The sequence below is a fragment of the Nipponia nippon genome, unplaced genomic scaffold (assembly GCF_047370975.1).
Source record: "Nipponia nippon isolate SJK-2023a ecotype South Korea unplaced genomic scaffold, ASM4737097v1 scaffold_32, whole genome shotgun sequence".
Classification (NCBI taxonomy): domain Eukaryota; kingdom Metazoa; phylum Chordata; class Aves; order Pelecaniformes; family Threskiornithidae; genus Nipponia; species Nipponia nippon.
Genome location: NW_028262350.1, coordinates 3,278,376 through 3,292,904, shown reverse-complemented (window position 1 = coordinate 3,292,904; position 14,529 = coordinate 3,278,376). Strand labels below are relative to the sequence as shown.

General features: G+C 55.6%; 1 protein-coding gene across 1 annotated transcript; it reads left to right on the top strand.

Annotated features, from left to right (window-relative positions):
- Positions 1–2,125: 2,125 nt before the first annotated feature.
- Positions 2,126–5,766, top strand: HOXB2 (homeobox B2). The gene is made up of 2 exons (XM_087770144.1): positions 2,126–3,446; positions 4,580–5,766. Exons 1-2 carry the CDS (start codon positions 3,053–3,055, stop codon positions 5,209–5,211), a joined length of 1,026 nt encoding a protein of 341 aa, XP_087626270.1. The 5' UTR covers positions 2,126–3,052; the 3' UTR covers positions 5,212–5,766.
- Positions 5,767–14,529: the final 8,763 nt, after the last annotated feature.

Here is a 14,529-nt window from a genome sequence, read left to right as displayed (position 1 = left end):
CGTGTGCACGCACACGCACCCCCCGCACCCCCTCGCACTGACACGCGGCCCTAAAATTGTTGTTAAGAGGGGAAAAAGCCGCCGCCAAAGGTTACATCAGCAGGGCAAGCAAAAGGGGGACCAACCCTTCGCCAGCAGCAAAAGCAGATGGGATAACACCGTGAATAATTTGCTTTTTATGCTCTAAAGCCCTAAGAAAACTTATATTAAAGCAACGAGGGCCAATAAAAGTTTTATGGTTCTGGAAAGGAGGGAGCTGCTTGTCAGGCTCCGACTGCTCCGTCTCTGCGGCCGGCGGAGGGGAAGGTCCCCTCCGGGGGAAAGGAGAGGGGGATTTTGATTGCTGCTGGGAGAAAGGGCTGAAAAGGCTGTAAAAGGAACGGAAAAAAAGAGCTGGGCTGTAGAAACAGAGCGGGGGGGTGTGGGTGTGCCTGTATTCACACACCTGTGGGCGCATCCGTGGGCGCCTGGCTAAACCCACCCGCACAGAAAGGCCGAGCGGAGAAAGCTGTACGTGAGAAATGAGCCCGCGCTGCTTTCTATCTCTGATCTCTCTTAATAAATGAAGTTCCAGGTTAATAATTATAACCTTCGCGCAATAATAAATAACGGCATAACAGGGAGACAGGGCTTGTTTTTCTCCCCGGGACCGGGGCTGGGCTGTGCCCGTCCATGCAGAGAGCAAATTGCCATTCGGCGATACTGTAATTTAAAAGCATAAAAGCGTGCAGGCTCTGATTGGGATCGGCTCAAGGAACGGGAGCTTGGGCTGGGCTTGCGTTTCTCCTTGGCTTTTTTCCTCCCCCTCTCATTGAATATGATTTTCCTTCTCGCCTCCCGGTCGCCATGTTGCCGGGTTTTGTGTCAGGGATTCCCAGGAACTAGGGAAAATCGGGAAAAAGCAGCCGGTTCCGAGGTGCCACCGCTCGGTTTCTCGGTGGGCTCCCTCCCCCGCAACTCCTCGCATCCACGGTTTCATCTGCATTAAAGAAGCAGGCCCGGGGCTGTCTTACAATTATTGCATTTCTCTATCGTTCGCTAACCCTGTGAATCCATTCGTATAAGGTGACGCCTTTCCCCCTGAGGAGGGAGATTTTTTTCCCCTTGTGCCTCCGCGTAGTGCGTGGGAAAAGTCCCTCTTTCCCCAAGGGGTTCTTTTTTCTTTTCTCTTGCTTGCTTGCTTCCCTCCCCCCCCCCCCCCCCTTGCAACTTCGGTGTTAGCAAAAGCAGGGAGAACAGTTGGGAGCAGCTGGAAAGAGTTTCCTTTCGCATCCCAAACTCTTTCCCTGTATCCCAGCTCCCTGCTGAACCGCACCGTCCCTCAAAAAGTGGGAACCGGCGACCTCACGACAGAGCCCGGGACCCCCAAAATGCCACTTTAATCCAAACAAGCAAGAAATGATCGGAAACTTAACTATTAATTTTTGCATCAGTCCTGATCTGCTGAGATTGAGCAGGTTTATGCCGATTTCGATAAGCACATGCACAGATATGAAATATTCAGGGAAATTCTCCCTTCAATCGAGCCGCGTTTTGCAAATGCTTTTTTATTTTCTTCGCCCCTTTGCTAAACTGCGCTTTAGCCTCGGCTTCAGCTTTAGATTTATTATGTGTTTCTCAGAAACCCTTACCACCCACACAGATGCTTGAACTGACAAAAGTTTCTAGGCTTCTCCCTGCGTGAATGCAGCCTGCCAGTCCCTCTCCGCTGCAAAATGGGAGAAATGGAGCTTGAACAAACAAACTACAAACCAGCCGCGTTGCCGTTCTCCAGCAGGCAGCTTATTTTTTTTCTCTCTGAAATTTTTACTTTCTAGACTTCCCTAGTTCAGGCCCTTGGATTCAACTTTTTAAAGCTTTCTTGGTTGAAGTAACTCTTTTGCGAAAGCCAAAATTCTTCGCTGAGTGAGTTAGGCCGAGCTGTCAAAAGTCTTTCGAGAAAAAGATTGATCGTTTCTCTCTTCTTTTCGGTCTGTGTGGACCCGGGCACTTTAAAAGGGGGGGAAAAAAAAAAAGTCTTCCTGGGAAATTACTTCTCATTTTATTTATTTATTTATTTTGTAAACTCTGGAAGTGGAGCCGTTTATTGGGGAGGGGGAAAAAATGGGAAGGAAGAAATGTGATTTCAAAGATATCCGTGACTTTAAAGCATGTTTGGCCTTTAAGGGAAGCGTAAAGCGTCCATTAAGTCTGGCTTTAGAAGCAGAAGTGTTGCGCTGGTTCTTTACGAGTGATGTACCCAGGGCACTCGGGCCGGCCCAGCTGTACCCGGCCTGAGGCTCACTTGGTTACCCGAGTGCTGCTGCCCAGAGCCAGGCCCGACCCCCGGCCCAGACCCTCCTGCTGGCTTGAACTTCCCAAGCTCTGCGATACGGATAAAATATGCAAATGCGCCCGGCACCGCCGGCCTCGCTCGCCAGACCCCAGCTCCCCGCTCGCCTGCGGCTCAGGCTGCCTTGCCCCGGCTGCCGGCGGGCGGCCAGGGGGGGGCAAAGCCCCTTTTCCCACGCCTGTCCCCCCGCTGGGGGTACAAACCCTCGGGAGCTCAGCGAGCGCCTCTGGAGCCGCCCGGCACAGGCAGGGCAGGCAGCACCAGGCAGCACCAGGCAGTGCAGGCAGCGCAGGCAGCGCAGGCAGGGGCTCCCTGCCCGCAGCCCGCCGGCCCCGGCAGAGCAGCCCGGCAGCCCGCGGCCGGCCGAGGAGGGATGGCGGCGGCGGGGGGCGCGGGGGGGGGGGAGAGGCTTTTCGGGGGATCTTTTTTTTTTTTAATCAATTAAAGAAAATAATGCTTTCTGTTTGCCACCAGGCCCCGCCTGCCATTGGCCAGGGCTGGCCACGTGACCAGGAATTGGCTGCAATTTCGCCCCAGTCTCGAGTTTAATAGAGCAAGGTCCCCATACGCCTGTATTATCAGCAATATAACAATTATAAAAAGCCCGAGAACCATCATCATCACTGCCATAAAAACTGAGGCCCTCAGATTTCTTTCCCTCTCCCCCTCCTCCTCCCTCTCCCCCCTCCCGCTTTTTAAACCCTGGGCCCTGGAAAAGCCATGAATTTTGAATTTGAGAGGGAGATCGGGTTTATAAATAGCCAGCCTTCGCTCGCAGAGTGCCTGACGTCTCTTCCCGCTGTCCTGGAGACATTTCAAACTTCATCAATCAAGGACTCGACATTAATTCCTCCTCCTTTTGAGCAAACCGTCCTCAGCCTGAATCCTTGTTCCAGCAGCCAGGCAAGACCGAGGAGCCAAAAAAGAGCATCTCATGGCCTGCTCCAGCTCCAGCCCCAGCCTCCGGCACAGCCCGGCCCCTTGGCAGCGGAATTCCCCTGGATGAAGGAGAAGAAATCGTCCAAGAAAGCTACCCAGGCTCCAGCCTCTTCTTCCTCCTCTTCCCCCCCATCATCTTCCTCGGTGCCGGTCCCTGCCGCAGGATCTCCTGCAGGTTCGTATCATGAGGGGATGAGGGGGTGTTTGCTGAAATCGGAGAGGATCCGAATAATAAACAACCCCCCCCGCCCCAGAGCAGCCCTACCCCAGCCCCCTCCCCAGCAGACTTTGCCCCGCACCTCCCCCGAAACTGTGTCACGCAATAAAATACACCGCAGCAATGCACCCAGACGGGGGGGGGGGGGGGGTCCTCCCGCCTCCTCCCCCCGCAAATAAAAGAGCAAATTGCTGTAACTTCGGCGAAAGCGAAGGGCGAGAGGGGCCGGGGGAGCCGGGCTCTTTACTAGCTGCGGCGGGGGGACCTGGCAGCTGAGCCACAGCTCCATTTGCTTGACTTTTTCTCCCAGCCCTGAATTTTTTTACAGCCTACATGGGAGGAAAAAACAAAACAACAAAACCGAAAGAAGAGCGGAGGGGGGGAAAGAAAGACGGGTGGGTAGCGCGGAGGCTGCTCCCAGCAGGATGGGGAGGCGGAGAGAGCGAGAGCAGGGCTCCCAGCGGCCAGCACGGTGGGGAGAGGCAGCTCCCCAGGGCCAAATAAAACCAATACAGCCCCAAATCCTCCCCCCGGCCCCCCGATAAAGCAACAGCCTCTCTCCGAGGCGCCCCTCGGCCGGGGAGCCTCCTTCCCCCGGGACGAGGTGCTCAAGGCACAATTCACTGCCGCAGGGTTTTGATGGCACCGTGCAGGTAAATGCCCGGGCAGAAGGGCGGACACCGGAGCTCATTGGCCAGATAATGCAGGAATACTGAAATCAAAGCCCCGCAGCGTCCGTCCCCAAACTACTGGCAAAAGGAGAAAAAAAAAAAAAAAAAAGGAAGGAATGGGTCGAAATTCCCCTTTTCCGCGAAGGTGGCAGAGAAGGAAGGTCTCTAAAGGGAGAGGCCAGGGAGCAAAATCCTTTCTCCTCCTTGGGCAAGGGGACCGGAGAGTGATTTCCAACCCTCTTCCACAGTGGGAAGAGTTTAATTAAACATTTATTTTCTCCCGTAGCGGCTCCCCCCCGCCCCGTGCTCGCTGTGCGGGGCACGGCTCTGCCCTGCCCGCAGCAGGGAGGGGACGGACCCAGACCCTCCACTTGCCCCCGCTCCCTCTCTTTGCAACGTGGGCTTTTCTGTGTGTTTAAGACACCCAGGGGCTGGCAGACACCAGCGGCTCCAGGAGGCTCCGGACCGCGTACACCAACACGCAGCTGCTGGAGCTGGAGAAGGAATTTCACTTCAACAAATACCTCTGCAGGCCCCGGCGGGTGGAGATCGCGGCGCTGCTCGACCTCACCGAGCGGCAAGTCAAGGTCTGGTTCCAGAACCGCCGGATGAAGCACAAGAGGCAAACCCAGTACAAAGAAACCCCCGACGGGGACCTCGCCTACCCCAACCTGGACGAGGGCAGCGACCCGGCGGAGGAGGCTGAGGAGAGCCCGGCTTTCGGGCCGGCTCCGGAGCCCAGCGGGCCCTACCGAAGCGCGGAGCCCGGGAGCCGGCGGGCGGCGGCGGCGGCCGGGGCGGAGCGGGCGGCCGCGGGGGAGCCCAGTGCCGCCGCCGGCCCCTCGGACCGCGGCTACCCCGGGGGCCAGGACTCGCCTTTGCTGCCAGAGCTGAGCATCTTCTCGGCAGAGTCCTGCCTGCAGCTCTCGGAGGGGCTTTCCCCCGGGCTCCCGGCCTCCCTGGAGAGCCCCGTCCACTTCTCCGAGGAAGACTTGGACTTTTTTACAAGCGCACTTTGTACGATAGATTTACAACATTTAAATTTCCAATAGCGAGCCCCGCTCCCCGCCCGCCTCGCCGCTTCTGAGCCCCATCCCGAGCCGTTGCCGGCTCCCCCGGTCTCATGTACCGGGGGGGGGACCCCCAAAAATAAACCCAAGCCATTTCTCATTCAATCGCCCCATCCCGCCCCCCCCCCCCACTTTCTCGGAAAGCTCCTCACACTGTGGGCCCCAAATCACCCTCCCAATATTTATTCTAGAAGGCTCACATGAAAGAACAGCCCGAGTTTTGCTAAATGCAGGTATTTAATGATAGTTTTATTTTTTTCCTTATTTATTTTAAAGAAAGCACCCGATAGTTCTCATGCACATCAGAGATGTCGGCCCCCAAGAGAAAACATTTGTGAATCCTTCAAGAGACTTTCTCAGGAATCAGAACGAGACTTTTAGATTTCTTAATAAAATAAAATAAAAAAACAGAGGAATTTTCCTTCCTCTTTTTAAGTTTTAGATGTAGACTATTTATTCAAATCCTTTAATAGTAAATGGCAAATTATTTATTGTACATTATTTTCATAGAGTAAATAAATGTCTTTATAAAACCAAGAGACGTGGCTCGCTACGTATTTCATTCGAAAATGTGCTATTTTTGGGGCTAAATCGTTCGCCTTCCTCTTCCCTGCTTTGCAGTGACGGTGTCCTAACAACCCCCTTGTGTGCATTGAGAGAGGAGACAAAAGAAATTGCTCCCAACTAACATTTTCAAGAGGCTTCGGGAGCCCGGGATGTTTCGCTGTGTTCAGTTCCGCCTGCATTCGCCTCCAGCTCGGATTTGATTTTATTTTTCACTAAATCAAAGCAGGACATTTGTTTCTAATTTTAACACTGGCGGTTATATTTTTCGAGCTGACCGCCCCCCTCCTGTAAGGAAACCGCCGGGTGAAGGGGGGGAAGGCGACACAAAGGCAGCGCTGGGAGAGGCGCCGGGGCCGCGGCCGCTCCGCGCAGCCCCCGCACATTCCGCGGGGGGCGGCGGGGCCGCTCAGCTCCCGCGGGGGACACCCCCACCCCCCCCAGCCCGGCCTTCTCGCCTTCAGCCCGCTCCTCCATATCGCGATTGTTGGTGCTTTAAACGTGCCGGACTGCAAAAAATAAGGCGTAAGGGAAGGATTTTGAGTAATTGCAAAAAATCCACCCCGGGAGGGCGGTGCGTGCCGGCATTTTAGCCAACAAATAAATGCTACAGAGGAAAGAGGGGTAGGAGATCAGCCCGAAAGAGGCCTTTCTTTTTCCCTCTCCTCTTTTTCAGCAGTGCAAACCAGACCCCCCCGGCCTTATCAATCCGTGATCTCCTTCCACGGCAATTTGTGCCGCTCCGTCCCGGCCGCGGGTCCCTTTACGCAAGCTTTCTCGCAACGCGTAATTTTAAATACAAAACTCATAGATCAGGGAGGGAGGGGGAGGCAGAGGGGGTGGGGAGGCTTATGAATGAAAAGGGGTCAGCGCAGGAATCAATCGCGGTGACACCCAAAATAAATCATATTACGTCTTTGCTAAGTCATCGGTGTTTCCTCAGACACGGCAGAAATTTGGTAGGCGTTCAAGCGGGGTTCGTGCGAAAGGAGCGCGGAAAGGCGAGAGCGGGGGGGCGGCGGGGGGGGAACCCGCGGAGGCGGCCTTAAAATGGCGCAGGGAGGCGCGGAGGGGAGCGGAGCGGCCATGGCGAGCGGCGCCGCCGCCAGCCCGGCCTTCGGGGGCTCCCCCGGGGCCGCCGGCTCCCCCCGCGGGGCGCTGGGCCGTGGGCCGGTTTGCTCGGTGCCCGGAGCTGGCCCGGGTGGTGTCACCCCCCCTCCGGGGAAAGCGTGGAGCCCGGGAACCTGCGGGTCGCCCGAGATTTTATTTCGGATTAAGAGCATCGGAGCCGGGCTTGCTTTCTACTTCGGGCTGTAAAAAGAAATAAAATGAAATAAACGCCCTCGACAGATGTTTTCGAAATTGCTGTTCGCAGATCTGGATTATCTCTTCTCGCTGTAACAAAGGGGGGTTCATTTTACGGCTACCTTTTTATTCTTAATAATATTGCCAGCCTCTTTCCCTACCAAACGAGCAGACGTTTCAAACCTGCTAGCATCTCACTCCGGGAAGGAGTGGGTTTCTATGGAAAATCGAAGTAGATTGCAATTACAAGACGCAAGTGAGCATTACTTAACACCTTCCCATAAAGGAAGGGAAGCGCCCAGCGCACCGTTCGCCCTGCCTGCAGCCGCGGTGCCTTCGCATCCGAGCCCCGAGCCCTCGCCCCCCCCGCGCCCGTCCCTCTCCGCTCTGGAAGTCCCAGAGCCATGCGGGGGGAAAGCACGCCCAGGCGCAGCCCAAGTACCACAGAAGGCTATTCATTATCTTTAAGTTTATTTAATATCTCCAGCTTCTGGAACATACTCAGCGGCAGCGTTGGCACTGCCAGACGTTGTCTATCAAAGCGCCATTTGTTCCAGTGCTTTACATATTTCCCCTCTCGCCTCCTCCCCCTCGCAATCCTGAATACAGGCCTGTTAGGGGACGGCAGGAGCAGGGAATCAGATGGTCGGGGCTGGCCCACGCCAAGAGCCCCGAGCGCCGCCGGGCAGCCCCGGCCGGGACGGCTGCGCCGGGGGCCGCTCGGCCCTGCCCGGTCCCCGGGGCCGGCCGAGGCCTGCCCGGTTCCTGGGGACCCTTCAGCCCTTCCCGGTCCCGGGGGCCCCTCGGCCCTGCCCGGTCCTCGGGGGAGGCTCAGCCCCGCCCGGTCCCCGGGGCCGCTCGACCCTGCCCGGCCCGGGGACCGCTCGGCCCTGCCCGGTCCTCGGGGACGGCTCAGCCCTGCCCGGTCCCTGGGGACGGCTCAACCGTGCCCGGTCCCCGGGGACCCTTCAGCCCTTCCCGGTCCCCAGGGACGGCTCGGCCCTGCCCGGTCCCGGGGGCCGCTCAGCTCTGCCCGGTCGCCGGTGCCGGTTCTGATCCCCCTTTGCCTCTCAAGAGAAGGGAGCTTCTTATTCAACTTAAAAATACGTGTCCTCAGATACATCGCTCTGCACACCGACCTTGCAGCGGATTTCCACCGACACGCACGCCCTTTCCGTGGGGAAGGGAGGAGGGGAAGGCAGAAGCGGAGGGGAGGGGACAAGGGGGACAGCGTCCCCCGCAGGGTCCCCCCTTGCAGGGGGCTGGGGGGGCGGCCTCCCCCCGCCGGGGTGGGACGGGGGCGCGGAAGGGGTTTCCACGAACCCCCCAACGCAAACCCTGACACCTTATCAATACAGATCTCTAACAAGGGCCCTTCTGCAGATCATAATGACTTCCCAAAGTTGCTGCAGGTCTAGAAAGCATGCCAGTCACAGCCACAGATCAATTCTACACCCACGGAAAGTGACTTAATAAATGGAACCTCGCCAGTTATTATCCTTGCTAACAGCAGGCCCCTTCTTATTTGTCCTAATTAGCAAGACTGAAATGTCGGAGGAAAGAAGGGGAATATTCAATAAAATCTAAATTATTGAATGACTGTAAGATTTCGCCATTAGTTCAGCCATTCTTTACCTTCTTCAAAATGTCAAACAAATGGGGAATGCATATTTGCAACCCTGCCCTTCTGTTCTGTGCAACTGGAGGGCATATATTAAGCATATTAAGCGTATTCAGCTCTTGATCGTTGTCAAAACACTGCAATTGCCTCACGATTATTAACCTAGAAATATGCAAATGAGACACGCTCGCACGTGTTGTAGGGATGCTAAAGTAATATTTATCTTGTGCTGATCTAGTCTGGGGATGTGTTTGCTAAAGAGCTACTCGAAGCCCTGAAGATGTTGATCCAAGCCCTCGGAGCCGCGGGAAGAAGGCAAACCTGCAAAGGGAAGGCGGGCGAGGCAGGAGCTGAGGCGGGAGCGTTACCCTCTGCCGGGGAAGGGCCGGGGCCTCCTCCCGAGCTGCCGCCGCCAGAGCCCGGCCTGCCGGGCAAATCCCGCCAGCTGGGCTGGAGCATCCTGTCCCAGCGCTTACCCGCATCCCCGTCCTCAGTGGCCGGAGCTTGAGGCCCGCTCCTGGTGCTCCAGCACCATCAAAGGAAGGAGCTGGCAGAGGGGACCTTCTTCTCCTCGCCATCCTGGCACCTCCCGCACCTATCCCAGCTTTGCCGGTTTTTTTTTCTTCCCCCTCTCTATATTCAGTGAAGGGGAAAATACAGTGTCGGACTCGCAGAAACGATCTTAAGAATCGCTGCAGTTCGGCCGGGTGAATCTAGTTCTCAGCCCCAGCAGGATACCGTTTAAAGTAACGCTGGTTGATATTAATAGTGCTGACCCGCTGCTATCAGCGACATTGGTGAAGGTGTTAAGAAATCCATGCCCTTATTAAAGGGCGGGTTTCGGTGGAGGCAGCCCCCGGCGGGCCTGCCAGGTGCTGGTCTGAACGAAAGGCGGAGGGTTTGGGACCCCTCGGGTTCAGCCCCGGCTCTGCACCCCCTTGGAGCTGCCCGAGGCCGGCCCGGAGCCCCGAGCCGGCCGGGCCTGGGCGAGGGTCCCTCGGGGCCGCCGAGCTGTCCCGGGGGAAGGCGAGGACCGCCTGGAGCGGGGCTCAGCCGGGGTGAGGAGCCCACAGGGTCTGCTTCTGGGAGAAAGAGCACGGCTGCACACAGGGGCGGCAGATACAGACCTCTCACCGAGGAGAAAGGCTTAAATGAACCTCATTAGTGAGACGACCCGGCTTAGAGACACACCTCTGCCCTGGGGACCGCATAGAAACGGCCGATGCGACTCCTAAGGAAGCGGGACAGATTCCCCAGAGCCACCGGAGGAGGAATTTGATCCTTTGGCGCAGGAGGAGGAGGGATTTGGGGGGTTTGTGCTACCCTGAAAAGGACAAAATATCGAAAGAGCCATTTCTCACCCAAATCTTCCGCTCAGAGTGTTGGTGAGGAGACCGAGGACACAGAACGCGTCCCTCTCCCCGGCTCAGAAGGCTCCCACCCCCCGGGGGACGCTGGCCGCCTGCGGGCCCTCCCGTCCAGGGACCCTCACGACACCGTGCCGCAGCCGGTGCCGGTCCCCCCCGCCCTGCTCCCCAGGGCGACAGATAGGAATTATTATATCTTGTCTTAATTGTCTGGTGTTTGTTCTGCAGCTCGGAGACAGCCCGGTGCTTGTAACTCATTAAAAGGATTCCTTCTGCATTTCTTTGGACTCCCAAACTCTGAAGCATTTTTCCATACACTACTTTATTTTCCCTCTTCAGTTTTTTAGCCCCAAATATAGCTTAGCAGCCTATGATCTAACCAAGACACATGCCGGGGCTATAAATTTCTCTGACAATTTCTAGGGACAAGTCCTTTTCGGTGATAGCGAGGTCCGCAGCCAAACACGCAGCCCCAGCGTCAGCAGCGCGGCTTATAAATCACCCCGCCGGGAGCCAGAAGTGACATTTCTTACGCACGACACAAACTTTCTCCGCAGAGAGTTATATTTAACTCCAAAACGAAGCATCTGAAGACTCCGAGCACTCCGGAGCCTTTGGAAATGCCTCATTCCTTCGGTGTCGCCAGCACAGAAAACTCCCCGGTCTGTCTCGGCTAAAGATTTCGGACAAGAGGTGTTCCCACAAACCGCCCGCAGACCCCACAAATCCTCCATGTCGGGAGAGGTGTTTCAAAGCAGACAAACCATCTCTCGGGGAAGGGGGAAATCTCCCCTCGCTCTCCCCCCCCTCGGCTGCCGCAGCCCCGGGTTTGGTGGAGCCGCTTTATGCCGATAAAAGGGAGAAACTGCTCTGGAGCAAAGGGTTATTTTCATAAGATATCTGCAGCGGGCTGGAACAAAAGGCGTGGTTTTCCCAGGGGGGCAAAAGCCGCATCTTGCTCATTGAACGGTGAGGGGGTGCGGGTGTGCTGCCAGCCCGGGACTGCCAGCCATGGGCTCGGGATTTGTCACCCCGAGTCCCTCTGCCCCGGGGCGGCCGGAGGGGCCAAGGGCACGGGATGCCCTCGGTGGGCATCAGGGGTCCCCCGGCACCAAAGCTCCGCGGAAAAACGGTGTTATTCCGCTGCTGACCTCCTCGTTCCTTGCCTGCTCTCAGCTGGAGCCGGGGGTTAGGGGCGGCAGCTCCTGAAGGGCTTTAGGCCCGCACCAGCTCCCGGGAGGGGGCAGGAGCTCTGCGGGCTGCGGCAGCCCCGTGCCGTGCAAGGCGTCGGGAGCAGCAGGCAGGGAAGGGATTTCATCCTCCCCCCATGGACCAGCCGACCCCGCTCCTGGACAGCACGGTTTCTTTTTCCAGGAACCAAAGAGTTAAACGTTTTCTGCTCACCCTCTATCCTCATCCACCTCCAGATATTTTATTTTAATCCTGTTGAGTGAAAGACAGCAGCATCCCCAAAAAGGGGCCGTCTGTGGTTTGGGGGATAGGAATAATCACTGTCTCCCTCAGTACATAAGTGAAAATCAAGTAATAAATACAATCATAGAATCATTTAGGTTGGAAAAGACCTTTAAGATCACCAAGTCCAACCGTAAATTAAGTAACTGTTTGGGGGGAGTGTGGGAGACAGAGCTCTGATAACTTGAGAATCTCCACCTCCACCTTTTCTTTGACCGCCTTCCCTCTCTCAACTCCCCATAAAGGAGGTTTTAAAGAAATAAATGTATAAGTGACAGAATCAGGCTCACCCGGCGGCTGGTCGTTAGCAATAATCCGATATTTCTTTCTCCTGCAGGTTATGACGGTCTGTACCGAACCTGGGGCTCACACCTTTCCCACAAGGGGCATTAAACCCAGTAATAACAGCAGCACTAATTGGATATCGGATCCAGGGCAAGGGGCTAAGAAGGAAATTTGGAAAAGCGATTCCTAAGCGATTCCCAGCGTGCCCGCTTGCACGTTGACGCTGCGGCTTTCGAAAATACCGCGCGGTCGCCACAAGCCGTGCATTTTGGGGAAGACGGTGTCACTTTGAGGCAGTGAGCCGGAGCCGAAGGGCAACGTGGGCCGGAGCGCAGCTTGCCCGCTCGCCCAGCCCGGGGCCGTCAGCCTGGCGGCTCCGGGAAGGGGCAGCCAGGGGAGCCCGGGGTGCCGGCCCCGGGCAGGGGGGGGAGCCCAGCACCTCCCATCCCGCCACACCCCGAAATCTGCCCGGTGTTTTGCTGCCTGGCCCCCGGCGGGTGAGAAGTGAGGGGCCCGAGCCGGCTGCGGAGGGGGCGGGCGGCGGGCGGCCCCGCAGCGCCCGGGGCAGGGAGGGGCGGGAAGGCAGCGGCCCCTTCCCGGGGGCAATCGGCCCCAGCACCCCATCTTTCGCGATCTGACAGTTACCTCAGCAGAGGGACAAAAAAAACCAAACCCCAAAACCTTTGCCAAAGTGACCTCAGCTCCGCGCATCCCCTCCCGGGCTCCACCTTCGCCTCCACGCACCCGGCCCACCGGTACCTTCCCTTTCCCCCGCCGCCGGGGCCCCCAGGAGCCCGGGGGCCGCTTGCCACCCCCGCTCGGGGCGGCACTCTTGCTGCCTCGCATGGCTAAGGTCTGGATCCCGTCCTGTCCGACCTTTCCAGCAACCAAAAAGACTCTGCGCTTTCACCCCAGAACAGCCTCAGCTCTAAACCTCGCTGTAGCCTTCGCTGGGATGAGATGTGGGGCAAAACTTTCCTCCCCAGCCCGCAGCAGCGAGCTCTCTCGGAGCTAATTCTGCAACTCCCGAAGACAGCTGCGTTTTAATGACATAAAGCATCCCCTTAATGCGACAGTGGAGTGAGATCATGGTGCAAAATTATCAGAAAATACGAAACAATTGATTCAAGGATGAAATAAACATCTATCCTTTTCTTTTTTCATTTTACACCCATAAATCATCTATTGTAAGCATCGTTTAAATATAATACATTCAATTTAAACGCGAGTGCAACATAATATAAAAAGCACTCCTGGAATCAAATTAGAAACCGGTTTCTCTTGCAAGGGGAATGGCATGAGAGTTGCTTTGAACCTTTATAATCACTTTCGGTTGTTTTATGCAAAAAAGGAGGTAGCGAGTTTCAGAGAACATTTCTAATCGAAAAGATTTTCTTCTTGAATATCTCAGCATCAGCAAAGTCGGCAGAATAAATGAATAAATAGGCACGCAGCTCTGGAAATAGTTTTCTCCTTATTCTTTTTATTGAAGGACGAGAGCTGTAATTGGCTAAACCCCACGTTTTCTCTCGGGGGGATTTAAAGGGAGGGAGGAAGGTTGATGCCACGGCTGCCTGTGTTGCAGTTTCTTAACAAATGTTACCCCAACGTGTTGCATCAGCCAAACCTACCAACTAAAGGACGTGTTTATGCCTTTCAAAGTGAACTTTTGGCCTGGGGAAGAAGAAAAAAAAAAAAAAGGAGCCCTCCTGGTTCTTCTTAGAGGCTGAGTAACCAGTAAATATCCTGACAAGTAACAAATGACTGTGGGCGTCATATTGTTGGGTGCTCTTGTCTCCCTTCTGCTAACAAGTAAATAAATGTTGCCTACCTATGTTTCCATTCTCTGAGCAGTGGAGTGGCCGGCCTGAAGTCAGCGTCTTTCCACCTACTCATCAGCTGGACCCTGCCAGGGGAAAGCTCCGGTCTGACCACAGATTTGGGGAAGATTAAACCAGGTTTGCTATGGAAAAGCAGAGCTTAAAGTTCCAGCGTTGGTTAAAGCCCTTAAAGCCTCTCCTCTTTTCAGCAGTAAATGTGTAGATAGGTGGGTGCATGGGGCGAGTGGATGGATGGAAGGACAGGTAGAGAGGCATATGGACCATTTTTAGTTCCTTTCCTCCAACTGCTAAGCCGGGCACGGTATTTCTCCAACAAAAGACATTCTGTCTTCCTAACTTTATTTCATCGCCTCATTAGAATATTGATTGAATTACATTGCTTTTACCCACACTGGCCCTCGACACAAAGCCGGTGTGGCAAAATTAAAACGCACGGAGCGTATTTTGCCTAGGAGCTTTTGTTAGGCTCCTCAGCCCCGAAACCGCCAAACATGTTCAAGCCACTTTCTAGGGAAAAGTTTCGAGATGAAGAAAAGAGCATCCCTTTGTGCTGGGGGGAGAGCAGCCAGGCCTCCCTACCTCTGCTCCCTCTGTCTTTCTTTTTCTCATGTGGAGCTGGGCTTGGGGAAAACCTTCCTTTTAAGTTGGGGCAAGGGGAAGTTCTGCTGGAATTGGCTAACCGCATAACTTGGGGGCCTTTTTAGCACTTAAAACGGTCGGGGATAATTCTAATTCTTCCCCCAGCCCCTCTTCCCCTCCACCTCCCCGCACCCCACCTCCCTCCTCTCTTTTAAAGTCTTTGAGGAAAGATTTTGACGTATTCGTGTTGTTATCAGATTGATGG